This window comes from Petaurus breviceps, unplaced genomic scaffold (assembly GCF_028583685.1).
Source record: "Petaurus breviceps papuanus isolate PSGF00001 unplaced genomic scaffold, PetGlider_PUasm1.0 90466, whole genome shotgun sequence".
Taxonomy (NCBI): Eukaryota; Metazoa; Chordata; class Mammalia; order Diprotodontia; family Petauridae; genus Petaurus; species Petaurus breviceps.
The window spans coordinates 81,421-105,780 of record NW_027187260.1 but is presented as its reverse complement, the minus strand read 5'-3'; the positions used below and the strand labels follow the sequence as shown (position 1 = coordinate 105,780).

General features: G+C 35.3%; 1 protein-coding gene across 1 annotated transcript in view; it reads left to right on the top strand.

Moving 5' to 3' along the window:
• SRP9 (signal recognition particle 9) overlaps positions 1-24,360 on the top strand; it is a 28,250-nt gene extending 3,890 nt beyond the window's left edge. The window contains exons 2-3 of the mRNA XM_069062573.1: positions 19,243-19,311; positions 23,732-24,360. Coding sequence (XP_068918674.1) covers positions 19,243-19,311; positions 23,732-23,851 — 189 coding nt within the window. The 3' untranslated portion in view covers positions 23,852-24,360. The remainder of the gene's footprint in view (positions 1-19,242; positions 19,312-23,731) is intronic.

Here is a 24,360-nt window from a genome sequence, read left to right as displayed (position 1 = left end):
AATAGTCACTTAAAAATATATATTCACTTTCACATCAATTAGTTTTATTTTCCAAGTAGAAGAAACATTTCAAGAAATAAGGTATGATAATTTGGGAGGCAAGAGAGCAAACTTGGGAGAATGTAGATGTAGGGAGTTAAGTAATGTGCATTTGCATCAGCATTTGTTACCTTTGTGGTTTGATTATTTGATATTCTATCATCCCTAGGTTTTAGCCTAAGAACCTTGAGAATTTTAATAAAAATTTTTATTAAATACCTATTTACAAATGTACCAGGAATCACATAAAGAGAAACTTAGACATGCTATCCTGTTCTACAATCTAAGATAAAAATAAAGATGATAAACTTGAGGATATACAGACATTTGAATATAAATGTTAAATATGTAAACTACTAAATTGTTTTGAAGAGAAGTTTCAAAATTTCTCCTTGTTCTTTGTGTCATCATACTTTCCTAGTTCTTTACCTATGTCTCCAACTACTTCTGTTTCCTTTATTATATTTTCTTATTCCCTAAGGACATTGTCCAGTGCTCAGTCCTTGGTATTCTTCTATTTCTATTCTTTCTCTCTTGTAGAACTCAGCCACACAGCTTGAAAAATCACTAGATGACTGATTTTTATTTTGGGAGAGTAGCTTGGTATTATTAAATAATGTCCATGCTGTGGTTTCCCATGCAATCTAACTTGCTCAGCTGTTTTCCTCCTATTCATTTCTTTACTCAGTTTGTTCCATTGGCAGATAGGTGCACTGTTGGATTAATTCATGGATTCCCCCCAACCAGCTGCTTGTTTGGGCAGTAGGTATTTTTCATTTATTTTTTCATGTAGAAGTTGATAGATCTTTTTTGAGTAGTCATTAATTTCATTGATGAGGTCCTATAGTTTTCTAGGGCTTGATTATAATTATTACTTGATGTAATTTTTTGAACAGAATATCTGGAGAGCATTACTTTCTATGAGGGAATACTTTGTTCATTTGGACTTCATTGAGGACAGTCCTTCATGATAGGAATGTAGACCTTGGGTGAACATATATTTTCCTATTTTATGCTTTCCTTGATTTTGTCAAAGGATCATTGAACAGTCCTTTCTGATTCATTTTAAGGAATTTTGTCTTATCTTAAATTATTCCCAGGCCACTTTGGCTTGATGTAGAGTGAAAAAAGTAATATATTTATAAGTTTAGTTAGGCACAGTTTGGGAAGGACTTTAAACGCTAAGTAAGACCCTGTAGCTAACTTTAGAAATAATGTGGAACCATTAGTGTTTATTCAGTAGGGAGTAACATTGTCATGCCTTCACTTTAGGAATAAATAACATTTTTCAGTAGTGATATCACATCATTGATTTCACTTGTTTGGTTTCTTTCTTACTGCTATTTTAAAAATCAATCCTGGGGGCGGCTAGGTGGCTCAGTGAATAGAGTACCAGCTCTGGAGTCTCCGACACTTAACACTTACTAGACATGTGACCTTGGGCAAGTCATTCAACCCCAATTGCCCTGCCTTCCTCCCTCCAAAAAAAAAACAGCAATCCTTAAATCTTAATACAGTTGTTGTCTCTCATATGGTTTCTGTACTTAGTCCATTAAAGTTGGTTTACTTACCTTTGTTTTTACTAAATGACATTTGTCTTCCTTATATAGCATATCAATGACTAAGGTATTAGAGTACATAGTTATTCCATTGAAATAGATAATGAAAATGGTTCATTATAAAAATGATTGCAAATTTCTTCCATTTTTCTTCAATTTGTTCTTCTAGTTTTCTCATAAGTGTTCTTAGCGGCTTGTGATTTTCATCCCAAGAATTATTTTTGCCTCTACTACTCTGCTGTTTATGAGGCTTCACAATTCAGTGTGTGCAGACTGCTGGGCTGGATGACCTGAATTCTAATCCTGCCTTAGATGCTTATAATTATTAGACTGGAGAAAGTCACTTAATTTATATGGTTTAAACTACAGTCTTGGGCTGATTTGAGGAAATCACAAAATTAATCATTTGCATATTCCTGGTTCTGTTTATGATCTTCCATCTTTCCTAATGTTTTCCAAGTGAATTTCTCTAAGCCATTATTGTTTTTGGCTCTCATGTCTCATTTGAGTTTTGGGAACTATTCTCTATTGATATCTTTTCTGTTGTTTAAAGAAGGCAATTGGTAGCTGTTGGTAATTAGTAATGTCCCTCTTAATTTGGTGTTGATTTTGACTTTTTTGCTCTAATCTGTTGAAGCTCAGACTACGACAAATTATTTCTATTTTATAATCATTATTAATCATATATTAATAATCATCTATTTGGCGGGGCAGCTAAGTGGCGCAGTGAGTAAAGTGCTGGCCCCGGAGTCAGGAGGACCCGAGTTTGGTTCTGGCCTCAGACACTTAACACCCACACAAAAAAACTAGCCCTGTAATCTTGGGCAAGTTACTTAACCCCAATTGCCCTCCAAAAGGCAAAAAAAAAAAATCATCTATTTGTTTTAGAGCCCCATGACTTTTTTTTGATGAGTTAGGTTTTCTTTGTGTAATCCTGGTGAGGAGTCCCTGGAAGGTGTTGTAGTGTCTGAGGTGATTTTCTACCACACTTGTATGAGTTTGTGAGACCTATGCATAGAGGTCATGAGGCTTGTCCCTCGGAGGGAACAGTGGAGCCTATGCTTTAAAGAGTTACCACTTTACTTTTGAATTCTCCATATGAATTCCAAGTGTAGACAGTGCTAGGGCTAGAAGAACCTCACTTGGGAATCTCATGCCAAGTCTGGCACTTAATAATTACAAAAATCCTAAGGAGCATACACATCATTATATATACATTATTATTGGGAATATAGAGCTTCAAATGCTAGGCATCATGGTAAGCATTGTAACTAGCAGTCCAGATTTTGTTCACCCTTCCATATGAGGTCGGGTGTAACTAGCTTATGACCTCTAGAGCCACATTTAACTCTTCAGAGCTTAACTTTGGTTCCTTAGGGGAAAGCTTATGAATTTCTTTGGTGTTGAGACTAACAAAAATAATAGCTGGCATTTATATAATGCTTTAAAGTTTATAAAGTACTTTGCATAAATTGTCATTTTATTTATCATAGTACTATAAAATACTATGGATGCCTCCAACTTTTTTAAATTTTTATTTTCGGTTTCAAATTCTCTCTCTCCTACCTCCCCCTTACCCCATGGAGAAAGCAAAAAAAACCAAAACTTTTTCACATTTATAGTCAATCCACACAAATTCCTGCATTAACCACATCCAAAATAAAGTATGCTTCAGTCTGCACTCTGAATCTTTCACCTCTCTATCTGGAGTTGGATAGCATGTTTTATCATGAGTTCTTTGGAATTGTGGTTGGTCATTGTGTCGATCAGAGTTATAAGCTTTCCAAATTTTTTGTCTTTGCATTATTCTTACAGTATAAATTTACTCCTGCTTTGACTCATTTCACTTTTTAGCCATTCATACAAGTCTTCCCAAGTTTCTCTGAAACCATTCCCTTTATCATTTCTTACAGCACAGTAATATTCTATCTCTTTCATATATGCATACCATAACTTGTTCAGCAATTCCCCATTTGTACCCCTTGAGTTTCCAATTCTTTGCCACCACAAAAAGAGCTACTATAAATGTTTAGAACCTTTTCCTCTTTATTTTAACTCTTCAGGGTGTAGAACTACTAGCAAGGTTATGGTCTTATCTGATAGCTTTTGGGGCGTAGTTCCAAATTGTTTCCGTAATGGCTGTACCAGTTCATTTCCACCAGTTATGTTCATGAATGCACCAACAGTACATTAATGTACCTATTTTCCCATAACCCTTCCAGCATTTGTAATTTTCATTTTTTTTTGTCAGAGTTGCTTCAGTTTACATTTCTTTCAGTATTAGTTTTTTAGAGCATTTTTTCTCATGACTATATATAGTTTGAATTTCTTCCTCTGAAAACTGCCTATTCTTACCACTTCACCATTTATCAATTGGGGAATGGCTTTTATTCTTATAAATTTGAACCAATTCCCTATGTGTCTTAGATCTGAGATCTTTATTAAAGAAACTTGCCCCAAAGACTTTTTTCCCCTCAATTCCCTGCTTCTCTTCTAATTGTAGTTGCAATTTGTGCAAAAAACCTTTTTAATTGTTCATTTTACCTCCTGTGAGTGTATCTTTTTTTTTTTTGCAGGGGGGAAGGCAGAGCAATTGGGCTTAAGTGACTTGCCCAAGGTCACATGGCTAGGACGTATCTGAGGCAAGATTTGAACTCAGGTCCTTCTGATTCCAGGGTCAGTGCTCTATTCACTGCTTCACCCAGCTGCCCCAAGTCTATCTGGTTTTTGATCATGAACTCTTCCCTTACCCATAGATATAACAGGTAATTTCTTCTGTGTGCTTCTAATTTGTTTACAATGTCACTTTTTATATCTAAATCAGACCTACACAACAGCCAGCTACCTGCCAAAGAATTTCAGGTGGTCCCGGGAAAGGCATAGGGCTACCAGTGAGAATGCTTCTGTTTGTCACATGATCCACGGCAACCAACCATTGTCAGTCTGTTTCTAGTCTAGCCTGTCTGCGCCTGAAGAGTTACACAAGTTGTGCAGGTCTTGTCTACATCATATACCCATTGGGAGTTTTGTCTTGGTATGAGACATAAGATGTTGGTCTAGTTTCTGCCAGACTGCTCTCCAGTTTTCCCATCGGTTTTTGTTAAAGTGTGACTTCTTGTCTCAATAGCCGAGATCTTTTGAATTTATCAAATGTTTCTGTGCTAGTTTACTTCTGCTGTATGTTATGTAGTTAATCTGTTCCACTGATCAACCTCTCAGTTTCTTATCCAGTGCCAATTTTTTTTTACTCTTAGGGTTTTGCAGTATAGTTTAAAATCTGTTACTTCAAGGCCCCCTTTTCTCTTCACTTAAAAAAAAATCCTTTGATATTTTTGACTTTTTGTTCCTCCAGATAAATTTTGCTGCTATTATTATTAGTTATTACATTATTAGTAATCTTTTGGTAGTTTGATTGTCATGACAGTGAATAAATTTATTTAGGTAGTATTATCATTTTTTATTATTGGCTCAGCCTACTCATGAGCAGTTAGTATTTCTCCAGTTATGCAGATCTGTATTTGTATAGTCTTTTATAATTATTTTCATTTAATTCCTCTGTGTTTCTTGACAGGAAGACTCTCAAGTATTCTATTATCATTAGTTTTTTTAAAAATGGAATTTCTTTAGCCCTGCTGGGTTTTTTTGGTGGGGGGGGAGGGAAATATACTGAAATGTAGAAGATTTTTGTGGGTTTATTTTATATCCTGCAACTTTGCTGAAATTGTTAATTTTCTCAAAATTTTTTAGTTCATGCTCTAGGGTTCCCTAAATAAACAGTTATATAGTCTGAAATAAAAATAATTTATTTTCTCTTTGCCTCTGTTTATGTCACTTTTTTTCCTTATTGTTGTAGCTAGCGTTTCTAGCATAATATTGAGTGGTAGATATACTACTAATCATTTTAAGGAAAACTGTATATTCCTATACTTCCCTTTATTTATTTATTTATTTTTGCTTTTTGGAGGAAATTGGGGTTAAGTGACTTGCCCAAGGTCACATGGCTAGTTTTTGTGTTAAGTGTCGGAGGCTGGATTTGAACTCAGGTCCTCCTGACTCCAGGGCCGGTGCTCTATTCACTGCGCCACGTAGCCGCCCCCCATTCCTATACTTTCTAATGTTTTTAACGGGCATATATCTTGTCAAAAACTTTTTCTGCATCTCTGAATATAATTGTATGATTTTTGTTTTTTGTTACTAATATGGTAAATTATGTTTATAATTTTTCTGGTATTGAACCAGCCCTGTATTCCTGATACAGATCCAGTTTGGTGTATAATCTTTGTGACATTTTATTTGAAAAATTTACATTGATATTCATTAAGGTTATTATTGGTCTAGTTTTCTTTTTCTGTTTTGACTCTCTGGAACAAGTATCAAGACTATATTTATTTGTGAAAGAATTTGGTAGCACCCTCCCTTTTTTTTAGTATTTTTTCAGTTTGTTTATTATTAGAATTAATTGTTCTTTAAATGTTTGGGTAGAATTCATTTGTAAATCCGTCTTGAAGTTTTTGGCTGGGTGGGGTAATACATATATGGCTTGTTCAGTTCCTTTTTCTTTCTTTTTGGAGAGGGGAATGCAGGGCAGTTGGGGTCACTTGCCCAAAGTCACATGGTTAGTAAGTGTTAAGTGTCTGAGGTCGTATTTGAACTCAGGTCCTCCTGACTCCAGGGCTGGTGCTCTATTCACTGAGTCACCTAGCTGCCCCTCTGTTCGTTTTTCTAAGATTATTCAGGTACTCTTTCTGTTCTGTCAATCTGGACAATTTGTATTTTTGTAAATTGTCGTCCATTTAATTAATTTATTTTTTTTTTTGAGCAATCGGGGTTAAGTAACTTGCTCAAGGTTACACGGCCAGTTATTTCTGGGTGTGGTGCTGAGTATCTGAGCCCGGATTTGATCCAGGTCATCCCGACACTGGAGCCGGTGCTCTTACTCACTGAGCCACTTGGCCGCCATTTAATTTATTTAATTTAGATTGTCAGTTGGCATAAAGTTTGCTGAAATACTTGCTAATTTGTTTTAATTCTTCATTGTTTGTGAATTCACCTTTTTAATTTTTTGATATTGTCAATTGGTTTTTTGTTTTAATCGAGTCAGTTCTGTTTTGTTGGGTTTGTGTTTTTTTTTAATTTCTCAAAAAAAAAAACAACCAACCCCACCCCCAAAACAATGAGCTCCTAGTTTTATTTATTAATTCAGTGATTTTTTCCTTTCATTTTTGTTAATCTCTCCTTTGGTTTTCAGGATTTTTATGTTTGTGGGTGTTTATTTGTTGGGCTTCTAGGTATTTTTGGTTGCATGTCCAGTTCTGCTCTTTCTTTTTTTGATGAAAGGGTTTAGAAATACAAATTTTTTCCTAATATTTGAATGTTGTCTCATTTTTGTTATTATCTTAAATGAAATTGTTTCTATGATTTGAATTTTGACCCATCCATTCTTTAAGAGTAAATTATTTCCTTTCCAATTAATAATTAATTTTTATTTAAAAGTTCTCTTATTGAATGTAGTTTTTATTGTATTGTGGTGGGTAAAAAATAAAATTTAATTTCTGCTTTTTCTACCTTTGTTTATGAGGTTTTCTTGTCCTAATATGTCACCAGTTTTTGTGATGATACATGTTACAGCTGAGATATAGGGATTGTATACTCCTTTCTCTTCCCTTCAGTCTACTCCAGAGGATTTTTATACCTGATTTTTCTGAAATTATATGCAGATCCTTCATCTTTTTTGCTTATTCTTTTAGTTAGATGTATTGTATCCAGGTTTGAAGAAAAAATTGAGGCCTCTCAGTATTATTTATCTCCTTTTAACTTCATTCAACTTTTCCTCTAAGAATTTAGATACACACACACACACACATGAATTCAGGCACTATGCCTTTGAGTCATACAGTTTGTTGTTGATATTAATTCGGTGTTTATGGTACCTTGTAGCAAAGTGTAGTTTTCTTGTTTGTCTCTTTTAAGTAGTTGTGTTTTTACTGTTGTTTTGTTCAAAGTTTATACTTGTGCCTACTTTTCTTTTACTTCAGTTGAAGTGTAATAGATTCTGCTTCAGCCTCTTATTTTAACTGTATTTTTTGGATTAAAATGTGTTTCTTGTAAGCAACATATTGTTGAATTCTGTTTTCTGCTATCCTCTTTTTTTAATGAGTAAGTTCATTCCATTCAGTTACTATACATTTTCCTCCATCCTACTATCTTATATTTTTCCTTCTCTTTCCTCCCACCTTATCTTTTAGAGATTCTTTTCTGACTAATCTGTTCTATAATCTGCCCTCTCTCTTTTTCAGTCCCTTTCCCTATTGTTACCTTATTGAGTGAAGAGTTTCTGTATCCAACTGTGTATCCTTCCCTCTTCATATTGCCTACTTCCCCCATATCTCCTCAGTATTTTGTTGACTTCTGTTTATGCACTCCATTTATGTTAGATAACTTTACCTTTCTTCCTCTAACTTACTGCCTTTCCCAGTGAATTTCACTTTTGTACCTTTTCCATTTTCTTTTAAGATCATGAGAACATAACAGTAATCATTTCTAGCCCCTCTGTCTAATTAGATTCCCTCTGCCATCCCTGATATTGATAAAGTTCTGAGAGGATACATATATCATCTTGCCATATAGAATATAAGCATTTTAACTTTGTTTAGTTCCTTGTGATTGCTTGAACATGGTTACTTTTATATGCTTTTCTTAACTCCTGTGCATGTATGTCAGAGTTTTTACTCAGTTCTGGTATTTTCATCAGGAATGCTTGAAAGTTCTCTATTTCATTAAAGGTTCAGTTTTTTCCCTGTAGCATCATACTTAGTTTTGCTGGGCAAGTTTTTATAGATTATAAGCCTACATCTTTTGCTTTGTGGAATATTTTATCCTAAGGAGTTCTCCTCTCCTTTATGGTGGTGACTAAATCTTGTGTGATCCTGGCTTTGACTTCTTGGTATTTGAATTCTTTCTCAGGAGTTCCTAGAAGTTTTCATTTTGGGTTTCTTTAAAGAAGTTGACTGGTAGAATTTTTTATTTTCTTCTTTGCCCTCTGGTTCTACAGAATTTGTGATTTCTTAAAATATAACGTCCAGGCTCTTTTGGAGCCCACAGCTTTCAAATAGTCCAATGATTCTTAAAATACCTCTCCTTATTCTGTTTTCCAGATTGATTGTTTTGCTGTGAGATACCTCACATTTTCTTCTTTTTTTCCCCTTGTCTTTTGACTTTGTTTTAATATTTCTTGATGTTTCATGGAGTTATTAGATTCTCTTTGATCAATTTTAATTTTCAGGGACTTACATTCTTTTGTAAGGTTTTTGTACCTGTTGTTCCAAGCTGTTAATTCTTTTTTTTCCCCTTCCCAAATTTGTTATTTATTTTTGACTATTTTTCTTTTTAAATTTTGAGTTCCAGATTCTCTCCCCTTCTTTCCTCTCCCTTACCCATTGAGAAGACAAACAATATATCAGTTATGTGTTAACCATATTGCAAAAAAAAGCAAAAAAAAAGAGACAGTTATACTTGTTTGTACTCAGATTTCATCTGTTCTCTCTTTGGAGGTGGGGGGATAGCATTTTTTTTACATAAATACTCATACTTATCTATATACATATGTACATATTATACTTACATTCATTTGAAATGCCAGGTTGGATGAATTGAAAGCTGGGAAGCAAGGTTGTGGGGAGAAATAATAACATCTCAGATACACAGATGATACCATTCTGATGGTAGAAAGTAATGAGAAATTATCCCTCTTTTTTTTTTTTTAAAGCAATCGGGGTTAAGTAACTTGCTCAAGGTTACATGGCCAGTTATTTCTGGGTGTGGTGCTGAGTATCTGAGCCCAGATTTGATCCAGGTCATCCCGACACTGGAGCCGGTACTCTTACTCGCTGAGCCACTTGGCCACCCCTAAGCAATTGGGGTTAAGTAACTTGCTCAAGGTTACATGGCCAGGTGTTTCTGGGTGGGTGCTAAGTGTCTGAGCCTGGGATTCGATCTCCAGGTCTTTTCAACACTGGAGCCGGTGCTCTTACTCGCTGTGCTACCTGGCTGCCCCAAAATTATCCCTCTTAATGAGGGTGAGAGAGGAGAGTGTAAAAGCTGGTTTTTGAAACTAAAAAAAGAAACAACTAAAGTCATAGCAACTGGTCCCATCATTTTCTGGTAAATAGAGGGAGGAGAAATGGAAGCAGAGTCAAATTTTATATTCTTGGGCTCAAAGATCACTGTGTACAGGAACTGCAGCCATGAAATTAAAAGATGCTTGCCCCTTAGAAGAAAAGCTATGGTAAATCTAGACAGTGTACTAAAAAGTAGAGGCATTGACTTGCCAACAAAGGTGTGTATAGTTAAAGCTATGGTTTTTCAAGTAGCGATGTATGGCTTTGAGAGCCTGGACTATAACAAAAGCTGAACACTGCAGAATTGACATTTTCAAATTATAGTGCTGGAGAAGACTTTTTTAAAAAAAATTTGATTTTCAACATTCCCTTACACAAAATTTTGAGTTTTAAATTTTCTTCTCTTCCCTCCTCCCCAAGACAATGTGCAATCTGATGTAGGCTCTACATATACATTCATATTAGACATTTTGACATTAGTCATGATGTAAAAAAAAAAATTAAAATCAGTGGGAGGAACCATGAGAAAGAAGAAACAAAACAAAACAACAAAAGAAAAAGAGCAAATTCCATCATGAATCCCTTGGAGTTGTCTTAGATTGCTGAGGAGAGCTAAGTCTGTCAGAGTCAGTCATTGTATGATGTGGCTTTTTACCATGTATGGTGGTCTCCTGGTTCTGCTCGTTTCACTAAGCATCAGTTCATATAAGTCTTTCCAGGTTTTTCTGAAGTCCACTTGTTCATCATTTCTTATAGCATAATAATATTCCATTACATTCATATACTACAACCTGTTGAGTTCATTCCCTTATTGAAGGACATCTCCTCAATTTTCAATTCTTTGACACCACAAAAAGAGGTGCTATAAATATTTTTGTACATTTTGTAAATATTTGATCCTTTTCCTGTTTTTATGATCTTTTTGGGATACAGACTTAGAAGCAGTATTGCAGGGTCAGAGGATATGCACATTTTTTTAGCCTTTTGGTCTTAGTTCCAAATTGCTTTCCAGAATGGTTGGATCATTTCACAACTGTACCAACAATGCATTATGTTCCAGTTTTCCCACATCTTGAAGAAGACTTTTAAGAGTCTCCTGGACCCCAAGGAGATCAAATCATTCAATATTTAAAGAAATTAATTTAAATTATTAATTGGAAAGTAAAATATTAAAACCAAAATGTAAATACTTTGCATAATGAGAAGACAGGACTTACCAGAAAAGACCCTGATATTGGGAAAGATTGAAAGCAAAAGGCAATGGGGACAACAGAAAATGAGTTGATTAGATTGTGTCATGGAAACAGTGAATATGATCTTGGACAGACTTCAGCAGATAGTGGACAATAGAAAGACCTAGTATGATATGGTCCATGGTGTCATGAAAAGTCAAACACGACTGAGTGACTGAACAAAAACAAAGCATTTTTTCATTATGAGCCCTTTGGAATTGTTTCGGGTCATTGTATTGATCGGAGTAACCAAGTCTTTCACAGTTGATCATCATTTAACTTTGCTGTTACTTTGCCCAATGATCTTCCAGCTTTTCTCACTTCACTTTGCATCAGTTCATACATGTCTTCATATAGGTGTTTTCTGAAACTATTTCCCTCTTCCTTTCTTCCTCTTTCTTTCTTTCTTTCTTTCTTTCTTTCTTTCTTTCTTTCTTTCTTTCCTTCCTTCCTTCCTTCCTTCCTTCCTTCCTTCCTTCCTTTCTTTCTTTCTTTCTTTCTTTCTTTCTTTCTTTCTTTCTTTCTTTCTTTCTTTCTTTCTTTCTTTCTTTCTTTCTTCCTTTCTTCCTTTCTTCCTTTCTTCCTTTCTTTCTTTCTTTTGCTTTTTGGAGGGGGGAAGGTAGGGCAGTTGGGGTTGTGACTTGCCTAAGGTCACACAGCTAGTTTTTTGTGTTAAGTGCAGACACTTATGCATCATCACTTAGGCTGGATCTTATGCATCATCACTTAGGCTGGATTTGAACTTAGGTCCTCCTGACTCCAGGGCTGGCGCTTTATTCACCTAGCTGCCCCATACTTTTTCATCCTTTTTTTTTAGAGGAGGAAAACAGGGCAGTTGGGGTTAAGTGACTTGCCCAAGGTCACATGGCTATTTTTGTGTTAAGTGTCTGAGGTCAGATTTGAACTCAGGTCCTCCTGACTCCTAGCCATCCCTTTTTCATTCTTTTGACTTTATTTTAATGTTTCTTGAAGTCTCAAGGAGTTATTAGCTTCCATTTGCCCAATTCTAATTTTTAGGGCATTCTTTTCTTCAGTGAGCAATAATATTGTACTTCCTTTTCCATTTATTCAGCTTTTAAAGGACTTCTTTCCTTCAGTGAATTTTTGCGCCTTTTTAAAAAAAATACATTTAGCCAATTGTTTTTTATGGTGGTATTTTCTTCAGTTTTGTTTTTGTGTATATGCACCTCATTTACTGAACTGTTCATTTTTATAATTTTCATTTTTTTTCCCCAATTTTTTCCTTACCACCACTCTTTTCTCTTTCTTTAACTCTTCCAGGAATTCTTGCTGGCCTTAGGTCCAATTTGCATTTTTCTTTGAGACTTTGCTTGTAGCTATTTTCATATTGTCTTTTTAGTTTATATCTTGGTCTTCCCTGCTTCGTGAAGATAGAGACCATGTTTTATCTAAAGATTTTATTTTTTGTCCAGTGTTTAGCATTATGCTTTCTGCAGTCAATAGTCAGTGTTTGTTGAGATGAAATATGAAATACTTTGCCAGTATATTTTAATTCATTTCAGTGAGAATCATAAATTGCAGATTCTTTGCACCAAAAATGTGGAATGATGCCTTTTTTTTTCCTCAAAATTTTATTTTAACACAAATACAGAATAGATAAAAGGAACAAAAACATCAAAAACTTAAATATTGGAACTTAAATCCAAAGAAAGAAAAAAAAGCATGTCGTGTGCATAGTAGAACATAAGAAAAGATTCAAAATGTATAACAATAAATTTTATTAAAAAAAACCCTGTATGATAATATACACATTGTGTTGAAAATTATCCATCTTTACTTCCTTGTAAGTGTTCTTTTGTTCTCTGCTGTGCACTTTTTTACTTTGTTTTTGTGTTCCCCTTCCCCCACCCGCCATGATGCCTTTTTTAAAAAATTTCTCTCCTGGTCCTCAACCTATCAACCCTGAATACACCCCAGTTACTTAACTGGATTTATTAAATTTAAATCCCAACCCATTTTAGTTTACATTATTACAATAGGAAATAAGCTGTATTCATTTTAGGGAATGGCTGAGTTTTTAAACTCATAGTCTCTAACTTCTCAGTAAATTAAATTAGGTTCACTGATTAATCATGATTAAAAAAATCTTTATTCTGCCACTTTAATCCTCTGCACTGCTAAATTGCTGGAAAGAGTTGCCTGCCTTGGCTTCCACTGCCTCATAACTCACAACATTCTACCTTTCTACCATACTAGCTATTCTCTCATACATAACTCCAAGATCCTAGTTCTCTAGCTCTGCCCTTCAGAATCCTTATCTTCTGTCTAGACTGAGGTCAAGTACTTTTGTGTTGATCTTATATAAATAGATGTCACATTCCCAGACTCCACTTCCCTCAATTGAACATTTGTAAGCACCTTTATTCAGTTCAGTGCTATGTGTAATGCTCTGGGGCAGCCAGATGGCATAGTGGATATAGTGCTGGACCTGAAGTCTGGATGATTTATTTCCCTTAGAGCAATTTGGAACAATGCACGAAGGGCAATCCAAACTGCATACCCTTTGATCCAGCAAAACCACCACTACCCAAGAGATTATAAAAAATGGGGAAAGGACCTACATGTACAAAAATACGTCTACCTTCTCTTTTTGTGGTGGCAAAGAATTAGAAATTGAGGGTTACCCATCGACTGAGGAATGACTGAACAAGCTGTGGTACATGAATGTAATAGAATACTGTTCTAGAAGACTCATCTCCCTGAGTTAAAATCTGGCCTTAGATACTGCCTAGCAGTGTGACCCTGGACTTCACCCTGTTTATACCTTAGCTTCCTCATCTGTAAAATGAACTGGAGAAGGAAATGGCAAACCACTTCAGTACCTTTGCCAAATGGGGTCACAAAGACTAGGGTAAAACTGGACAGCATTATGTAAGATCTTTAAAAAAAAATTTTTTTTTTAAGCTTTAGTTCCTTCCAGGGAGTAAGAAATATTTACCTTTTGCCTTGTGTCTTTTAGCCTCAGCACAGTTCCCTACACTTAGTAGGTGTTAAGTATGTGTGTAAATTATAGTTTTACTACTTAAAAGATCACAGGTACTTGACCTATATTGCTTCTTTACTTCCCTCCTCCTGACTTCTAACTGGTATTTATGCTAATTACATAGAAGGCTTAATATTTCTCCTAGCACTCTTTGGAGAAAAAGGAATGTATAATATCCTTAATTTTAAAAAAAAATTTAGTCATTAGGATTGCTACAGAAATTAGTGTATCCACATTGAGACCAATTTATGCAATTTTTTTGTTGAAATAACATTTTAAAAGATTCTGTTGCTAACTTGTGTGAGTAATTTGAAAATAGCATGGAACTGGCATACTATGTTAAAAGCATTACACTTAACTTTAGATTGGATATAGAGGAATGAAGTTGAAGATATTAGGAGTGATAAATATCTAATCAAGATAAGACTTCATATGTATGTAAAAATGCACATGCAAATGTGTTTGTACCTCATAGAGACTTGAAAAGATTCCTTAGCATTGTATTAATAAATTGAGTTAGTCTTTTAGGAAGTTACATTACCATTCTTATTGTCTTCCTGGCACCATACTCTGGTGAAAAATGTATTGGGGCTTTAAGTGTGTGTGTGTTTGTTCACATACACACACATATATTTCATTACCCTGAGAATGGGATAAGAACTAATGAAAGCCTGTCTAAGTGTGATGGTGGTAGGGCAAAGTATGATGTTTACCTTCCCTATTGTCATATATGTAGTTCCTTGGAAAATAATGACATCTGTCCTTTCTCTAAGTTCAGAGGTTTAATTCAATTTAAAAAAATTTATTAAGCATCCCCCTCCAGGTGGGTGCTTAATCTCTATACAAAGATAGAGATGCAGATAGTTCCTGGGCTCAAGAGTTCTCATCCAAAAGGGAAGTAGGAGGGGAAGTATGGAACCATGTGGAAATACAGCCTAATGGGGTGGAGTGGAGGGAGGTCCAGAAACCACTGAAAAGATCAGGAAAGGCCACTTGTAGGAGTTGACATTTGAACATTCTTGAATGGAGCTAGAGATTCCAAGAGGCAGAAGAGATAAGGAAGAAGAGCCTGAAAAGAAAGGCATGAGGTGGGGGATGGAATAAACAGTACAAGGAACATCAGGTAGGGTGATTTGGTTGGAACATAGGGTCTGGTATACAGTTGTTTGGAAGAAGAGTATATATTGGTTGTGGAGGGCTCCATATACCAAATAGAGGGGTTTGTATTTTATTCTTTTTTTTTTTTTTTTTTTTTTTTGCTTTTTGGAGGGCAATTGGGGTTAAGTGAGTTGCCCAAGGTCACATGGCTAGTTTTTGTATTAAGTATCTGAGGCCGGATTTGAACTCAGGTCCTCCTGACTCCAGGGCGTGTGCACTATTCACTGCGCCACATAGCTGCCCTTTGTATTTTATTCTTGTTTTAAAATAGTTTATTTTTCCACAGTTATCAGTAAAAACTGTTTTTAACATTTTCTTTTTTTTGTTTTCTGAACACTTTAATTTTTTTGTAAATAGTTTTTTTCAAATTATATGTAAAGATAGTTTTCAGCATTCATTTTTTAATAAGATTTTGAGTTCCAAATTTGTCTCCCTCCCCAAAGACAAGCAATCTGATATAGGTTATACATATACAATCAATCATGTTTAACATTTTTGGGCTTCCAAAACACCTTTGAGGGTTTAAAAATTGGGGGGTCCCAAATTTTCTTTCTCACCTCCCCCCTCCCTGAGACAGTAAGCAATATGATGATATAGGTTATACATGTTCAGTTACACAAAACATTACTATATTAGTCATTTTGTGAAAGAAAACATGAACCTGCACTTTATTCTAAAGCACAATAGAGATACACTGAAGCATCATGAGTAGGCATGGCAATCAGACCTATATTTCAGTTTGACAACTGGACAGATTGGAAAGGAGAAAGACATTAGAAATAAGGAGACCAGTCAGTTCAGAGGCGATGAGAACTAAGGCATTAAACTAGGATGTTGGTGATCTTAGTAGAGAGATTGGGATGGATGTGAGATTTTGTGGATAACTCAGGATATATAGACTTGAGAGTCATTTATAGACTTTACTTTGAGTTCATGGTTGCTGATGACATGAGCAAAAAAGATCTAGAGAGAGAAGAAAGGACAGTGTAAGGACAAAGTGCCAGTGTAGATTTCCTGATGGGGGACATGGAATGCATGATAAAACAAAAGAGACTAAGAAGCAGTCATTCAGATAGGAGGACAGCTAGGGGAGAGCAGCATCACGAAAATCTAGGGAGGAGTGTTCAGAGGATATATGATGATTAGGGTTAAATTATAAAGAGGAGATAAGAGAGATGAGGACTATGAAAAGGGTCCTGGATTTAGCAATAAAGAAATCATTGTTAGCCTTGGAGATCATAGTTCTCAAAATTCTAATGTAAGAGGGTACATATTACACTAGTTGTTTTCTTTAGAAAATGTAATATATAAAATATAAAGGGTTCCTTTAAGTTTGAATACCATACTTGAATGGATTTTGATGGGCTGCAAAATTAGTGAAGTTATTCCATTCTTTTTGATGTTTGTGTTTAGTAGACAGAGCAGCAGATCAACTGTAATGAGTGGGAGAGTTCATAGTAGTGATTTTTTTTTTCTTCTGAAAATTTTCTTGAAAATGTTGATTTTGAATGCTTTTCTATTTTGGAAATAATATACCAACATTATACATCTTGTAGTATAGCCAGCCAAAAGGTCAATATTAGATTGATGTGGGTATGTATTAGAGAATAGCCTTCTGGACTGTCTCCACTTTCAGCTCTACCTGCTTGGAAAAATTAATATATTACCTAAGCTTATTGGGTATGTTCTGAGGAGTTATTGCTCTTTCTGTTTACCAATGATGTCATGATTGCCAAATCAAGTGACCTTTTCTCAGTCTTTATCCTTCTTGACCCACCTGTAGCCTTTATCACTGTGAATCATCCCCTTCTCCTTGATAGTCTCTTCTCTCTGGGCTTTTGTGAGACTGCTCTCTCTTAGATCTCCTACTTTTCTGAGAAGTATTGCTACTTCTCGGTCTCTTTCTTACTGGATCTCAATCCAGGTCATGCCTCTTCGTCACCGATTCTGCCCTGGGCTCTCCTTCCCTCTCCACTCCCTCATTTCTCCTCTCTGTTTCTCCTCTTCCTCTCCGCCACTTGGTGATACCATCAGCTCTCATGGTTCCAACTATCATCTGTTTATAATTCTCAGATTTATTTGTTCAGCCTTAACTTCTCTGCTGACTTCCAGTCTTGCATTTCCAACTGTCTATTGGACATTTTGAACTGAATCTTAAACTCAACATGTCCAAAACAGAACTCATCTTCACATTCTTCCCACTCCCAAACCCTGCCCTCTTCCTAACTTCTCTCTTTCTCTTTCCAGTTAGCTAGGTGTAATGCCATGCACAAGCAGCTTTTCAGAACTGCTACTGTGAACAGCTTTTAAGGTTCTGATTATACTGTATAGTGAGCACTCGATTCCTTAACAAATCAAAGCAAAACCTCCACAGAAAATCAAGGTACAGCATTCACAATATTACAACTTATCACAGAAAATCATAACAGCTTATCATTAAAATGGCCACATAGTTTTCACTAAAGTGGTCACAATATTTAGAACAAAGAACAGTCATCTCAAAGTACAGTAGTCAAAGTCTTCCACTCATGGGGCAAAGTCTTTAGTTAACTCAATCAGTATCACAATATAGTCTCAAAATACAATAGTCAAAGTGTTCCATACATAGGGCACTGTTAAGTTAACTCAGTCAGTCACTTATTCAGCAAAGTCTTCCACTCTTGGGACAAAGTCTTGATTAACTCAATCAGTCACTTATTCAGCAATAATACACAAATCCTCTGCCCCTAGGTCACTAGTAAACTACAATTTCATCCTTACTCAGTACCCACAGAGAGGTCTTTTCATCTTGACTTGGGGCCTATTCTCAGATTACCTGGATCCCCTTCCATGGTCCCAGATTCTGCCTGGATTCACTGGACTATCACCTGGGTTCAATGGCAGACAGCTCCCAGTTCCTTGTCCAGCTCTCTGGGTAGGTCCTGCTCCACACTGAAGTTCACAGGGTCTGGTCCATGTCAGAACCTTCACCATTTCTGCTCCAGGGAATTCAAGGCTCAACTAAGCCACAAACAGTCTCAGCATCCCAGTCATGCTTCCTCAGTCTTCTCCTGGGCTCCTCTGTCTCCTGGGCTCCTGTTCAGAAGAAGCTCCGCCACCACAAGTTCTCAGGAAATTCTGGCTCATTTCTCGATTCTCTCTTCTGTAGCTGCTCTGCCACCAGATGCTGGTCCCAAGAAATTCTGACTGTGCCTCTTTGGGGCTTTTCTTATATACACAGCATTACCTACTTCCTGTTTCAGCCAACCCCTTCCTGTTACATCAGTAACAGCAGGCAAGAGTTCATACCTTCTGTTTCCCCAACAGAGGCTTGATCAGTTACTAAGTGCTAAGTACCTGCTACCTTTGCCAACAAATTCAAATTACATTACCATTACACCAGGCTTACAACTTAGATGTTATTATTCGTTCACCAGTCTCACTCCTCCCTCATCCAATTTGTTGCCAACTCCTGTCGATTCTACCTTTGAAACATTTCTTATATGTGCCCCCTTCTCTCCTTTGATTCTTTCACCACCCTAGTTCAGGGTGGTGAGCTAGGTGAACCTCATCACTTCACAACTGAGCTATTGCAATAGCCTATTGATATGTCTACCTGTTTCAAGTCTCTTACCACTCCAGTCCATCTTTTGTGCAGCTTTCACATTGATCTTACTAAAACACAAGTTTGAGCATGTCACAATTCTTTCCTCACTGATTGGTCCAGAATGACATCTGAACCTACCCTTTGCTTAAAAACTTTTTATTTCCCATGTCATTCATTAGGACTAACCTGATGAAAGCAAGCACAGCATTGTTAGGTCTCTTTTCAGTTCAAACCTTATTCCATGTTCCCAGTAAAGTTCTAAAATAGTTTAATTTTTATCATCATGGTAATAAAAATAACTCCCAAACAAAGCTGCTATATTTGGATACTAGCATTATATAAATCCACTTAAAATAAAAGTGCTGTTTCTACTTCAGTAATATAAATTCTTCTTAAAAGTATACATTTTTAAATGGTTTGGTTGTGAGAAGGGGAAATTGCATGATAAGTGGATACCAAAGATATTATTTGACATCTGTTTTATTAAAGCTAAATTCATAAAAAAAAATCAGCTCTCTTCACTGTTTCTAAAATTGTATTGTTTCAGGCACGTGTGGTTCTCAAATATAGGCACTCAGATGGAAATCTGTGTATCAAAGTAACAGATGATTTAGTTGTAAGTATAAATTTTTATTCATTGTACAAGTTTGAGTTTCCTGGGTTAACCATTTGTTAAGAATTAATCATAGACTTTATGCAAATTACTCCATAATGATGTTGTTTTGTTCTGTATTCCAAGTTCAGGAACATTGCTTCAGAAACAACTTTTGTTGGGGTTTTGGAAAGTAATTCAACTTGCTTCTTTAGTATACCATACTACATCCATGCTAGTTGTTGTTTTCTTTTGACCACCTTCATGTAAGGGGCATGTAGAAACCAGCTCTCAGAATATATTAGAATAAATAGAACAGACACTGTGGCAGCACCATAATTAGAACATATAACTGGAATTAGATTATTTAATAAGGAAGACATCAGGTTTTTATCTCTACTTAGAACTCTAACCTCTATGATAGAGGTTCTTAATCTGGAGTCCATTTTAGATAGATTTCAGGTGGTCTATGAATTTGGATGGGGAAAAAATTATGTTGTTACCCTCCAACTGAAATTTAGCATTTCTTCAACTGTCAGTGTAGGCAACAAAACATTCTTAGAAGCTGTCCATAGATTTCAATAGACTACCAAAGTGAGGGGTCCATGGTACAAAAAAGGTTAAAAACCTCTGCTCAGGGGCTAATCCCTTAGAAGTTTTAAATTATTGTTTATATGATCTTTGGTTGTATGTTACAGTATACTTTGTGGTTATAATGCTTTTCAGTGATGTGCAGTCTTATATTTTTAATGATTATTCCACCTCCTTGGAGAACAGTCTGTTAAATTGGGTCAAGTAACAGTAAAAAGGAAGACTGAAAGCTTCATTTCCTTAAAGCAAGAAACTGAATGTATTAGAACCTTGAATATTAATATAAAGAAAATCTTGATGGTTACTTGTGATTAATTTGTTATAGAACAGAGAGCTACATCTTTTAAAGAGGAGGCATAGAATTTTAGAGCTTAACAGGACTTTAGAAAAGTTCTCTTTTAATCTCTTTTTAGTGATAAGAAAATGAAAGGTTGTGTCTAGCCCAAGGATAGGTAGGTAGCAGACTGAAAATATGTTCTTTAATAAGATTAGAACATGAACATAGAAAGACAAAATTAATATATAGACAGCTTAAACTTTAAAGGCAGTACCTTTATCCTCTGGTAATGATAATGTATATCTCAGTAATATAGAGGAATACTATAGATATAAGAACTGTATATACAAAAGACTTATTTAAAATGTATTGTTTCATATGGTAAGACTTGCTTAGTAGGATGTTTTTCCTATTTCATATTCTCAGTGGACTTTAAAAACTATCACAGGTTCATGTATTACAGATTTTGGGGTAGCTAGTTATTGTAGTGGATAGAGAGTACTTGACTTGGAGTCAGGAGGATCTAAGTTCAGATCCAGTCTCAGACAAAGTTATTAGATGTATGGCCCTAATCAAGTCATTTAATATCTTTCTGCCTCAGTTTCTTAATTTGTAAAATGAGGATAATAATAACAGCTACTTTACAGGATTATTGTGGAAATTAAATGAGATAATATTTGTAAAGCACTTTGTAAACCCAGAAGTGTTATGTAAATGCTATTATGATTATGTTTAAGTGGACCAAAAATATAATCTAGCCTATCTCCCTAAAAGGACCCTGACAGCGAAAAATCTTTACATAATAATTCATCACATTGTATAGTGTTCCTTGCTCTTATACAATTCTCACCTATAATTCTACTACTAACTAAATTCAGCTTCAACTCATTTCCTTTTGTTCTGGATTTAGTGGCCAACAGATAGTTTTTTGTGTAATGTTTTGTATATGTGATGGCTATTGCAGCCTTTCATTTCCAGATTGAATAATTTGTTTGAGTTCTGTGTGTCTTCTCTTACTTACAGTACCCAAAGTGAAGCATAATAGTAATCACTTGACTAGAAATGAGAATATACCTTTTTGGTTTCTACGTTCTAAACTCCCATTTATGCATTCCAGTGTCTTGCTTGTGTGGCTGACTCATGTAGTCCCAAGATCTTTTTCTGTCATAATCGTGTGTGTGTGTGTGCGCACGTGCGCGTACGCGTGCACATACCCACACACAGGATATATGTGTACACTATAGAAAGTTGAATATACTTTGGTCAGCAGGGGTTGATGGCAATTACAGGGTACTTTGAAAATTGCTTAATATTGCACAATCATAAGCCATGTTTTTAATTTCATGTGGTAGAATATTGGGCTGTGAAGGCAAGAGGGAAGCAATAAATATAACTTACTGAATTTGGACCTCATTAAAGTGATACTACGTTGATGATGTTCTCAAAAAGTGATGAAGATAGAATTGCGAAACTGTTCCTGCCAGGCATGTGGACAGTAAACTAGATGGTACCATTTGATCATCAATGGGTAGAGTAGTATGTGGCCTATCAAGTGCTGGGCCAAAGGGTTAGTCCTAGAGTCTGCTACCTAATACTTGTATCAGAGACCTAAATGAAGGAAACAAAAATATGTTTATTGTTTACATATAGCACTTAACTGGATGGATTTGCTGTATACTTTGGAATAAAGAAATTAAATTCTACATCTTTATTAATTGATAAGGATGATTTTCCAAGAGCAGGGTGAAACTCAATAGGAACAGGTATTGACCAGAACCAAAATAAACATGAGAGACTGGTTAGACAAAAATATGGCAGGAAGACTTAGGAAATATATTGTAACACAAGTTGAATGAATTAGTAATGTTTTGATGTAATTAAAAGGCACCAGAGTACATGGTTTGTAAAATCTTGAAAATAATCTTGGTATAGTCAGCATTGTCTGAACCAGAGCTTTTTCAAAACTATTTTGATAACTGTATTTCTATATAATTGACTTTATAATTCTATATATTTCATTCATTTAAAAACATTCCAAAAGGCGGAATCCATAGGTTCCACTAGTCTGCCAAAGGGGTGGATAACACAAAAAAGATCAAGAGCCCTTGAGAACCCTTTTTATTGTATTGGGTCCATTAGGAAGTGTCAGACTTTTTTTCTGTTGAGCCACTGATTTAAGGGTGGAAGATTGGAGTGTTGGGATGCTGAAAAGAATATAGGGTTGAGAGCTGAAAGAAATCTTTGAAAGATCCTCCAATCCAACATATTCATTTGACAGATAGCTATTCAGCAGTAGATCTGGGATTTGAAACATTCTGGTTAGAAATCTTTTGAAAATATCATCACAGGCTTCTCTGCCGAAAATATATTGAATATACCACAGCAAAATCAAGGAATAACTAAGGATCATTATTATAATCATCTTGTTAGATCATGCTGTAACATAGTAATGTCCATAGTCATTATTAATGAGGGTCATTCTGTTTGCCCCTATACTCAGAGTGTTCTATATGGTAGAAGTTGCTGTATGAATAACCTCAGATTAGTGATTTTTTTTTTAGCTAAAATTTTATATTTGGCCAGTTTGGGAAGGGGTATGGAAGGAGTAAATATAGTTTCTAGGACCTTTATATTCATAGAGTTATGCCTCTGTCTTGTAGTTTTTAAAAAATATTTCCAAAGATTAAAAAACATTTTTGTAACTTAAGATATTCATAGGACTAACACTGTGGGTCAGGTCAAAAGGTGAGTCTTTTATCTTGGACAAAAGAAAAAGCCTAAGAAATGTTTTAATAATCTTATACAATATGGGACATGAACTATTCTTATAACAGAAGCTAGTTCTTCATCTATAATGAAAAAAAAAGAACTTATTATAGTAAGGGAAAATTAGGACTTTTTTGTCAAGGAATTAAATACTGGATCCAGACTCCTGAGAAAGCTTATGGAATTTCTAATAGTAAAAAGTAGGATAGGCAACTTAGCTATCTTAATTTAGGCCTTGGGTTGACCTCAGGTAGGGTTTGAACCAAAGACCTTCAAGTAATTTTGTCCTATTCTTAATTTCCTAGAAAAGAAAAGTAGATCACAAAACTTAACTAATTTCTCCCACAGTAACATTACTGACTCATTAATGGACTTGGTAAGAAAGACATAGGTATTTGACTGAGTATTTACCTCTTTACATTGTATACAGCAAAATCTTTGTGTGTGTGTGTGTGTGTGTGTGTGTGTGTGTATGTATGTATATAAATTTTTTTTAACTGGACAGCCCTGAGGGAGGGGTATTCTCAAATGTTAGGATGTGATTGATCTTTTTTGCTATAGTGGCATTGAGAATTTGATAAGATTATCAAGATTTAAAGAAATTAAATCATAGATTATAATTTTGGGCAGCTTAAGTATGTCTCTTAATATTTCCTCAGTAGGGGTAGGACAACCATAAGTGGCAGAATCTTGTCTAGTGTCAGTACTATACACTTTCAAAGAGAAGTTATAAGTTGATAATATTAAAGGATAAGAAATCACATTCCAGATTGATGTTTGTTAATCTCTACTTTTTGTTTTGTTTTGCAGTGTCTGGTATACAGGACAGACCAGGCTCAAGATGTAAAAAAGATTGAGAAATTCCATAGTCAGCTAATGCGACTTATGGTAGCTAAGGAATCCCGAAGTACTGCCATGGAAACGGATTGAATGGTTTGAAGTGAAAGCTCTGATGGTCACGTTTTTCAGGAAGAAAATATCGCTTGAATTCAAGAAAATGTTGGGACAGAAGAGGCTTTATATAACTCAGTGGGCCCTTAAAAAGCCTGGGAGCATTTTTTTCCTATGTAGCTTAAAAAATATTCTAACTTCAGATAGCTATAAATATATATGCTTTCAGTTGAAAGCTTCTATTTATTTTTGAAATTTAAAACAAGCTAAAAACTTTTTACAGGTTATTTGATGTTGGGCAAAAAGTGTAAATATGATTGATCTCTTGTAAATTTGCAACACTAATTTGAAAAGGAGGGATCAACCACCTTTATTCTGTGAAATGCATCTGACCGTTAAAGAAAACTAAATATTGTTTGTTTAGTTTGCTTTTCATCTGTAGCTTAGAATTTAAGGTCTTTTTTAATTGAATATATTTCTCTACATTCTCTATAATTTTGTCTGACAACACATTTATGACCAATAAACATAAGATATATTAACAGAAA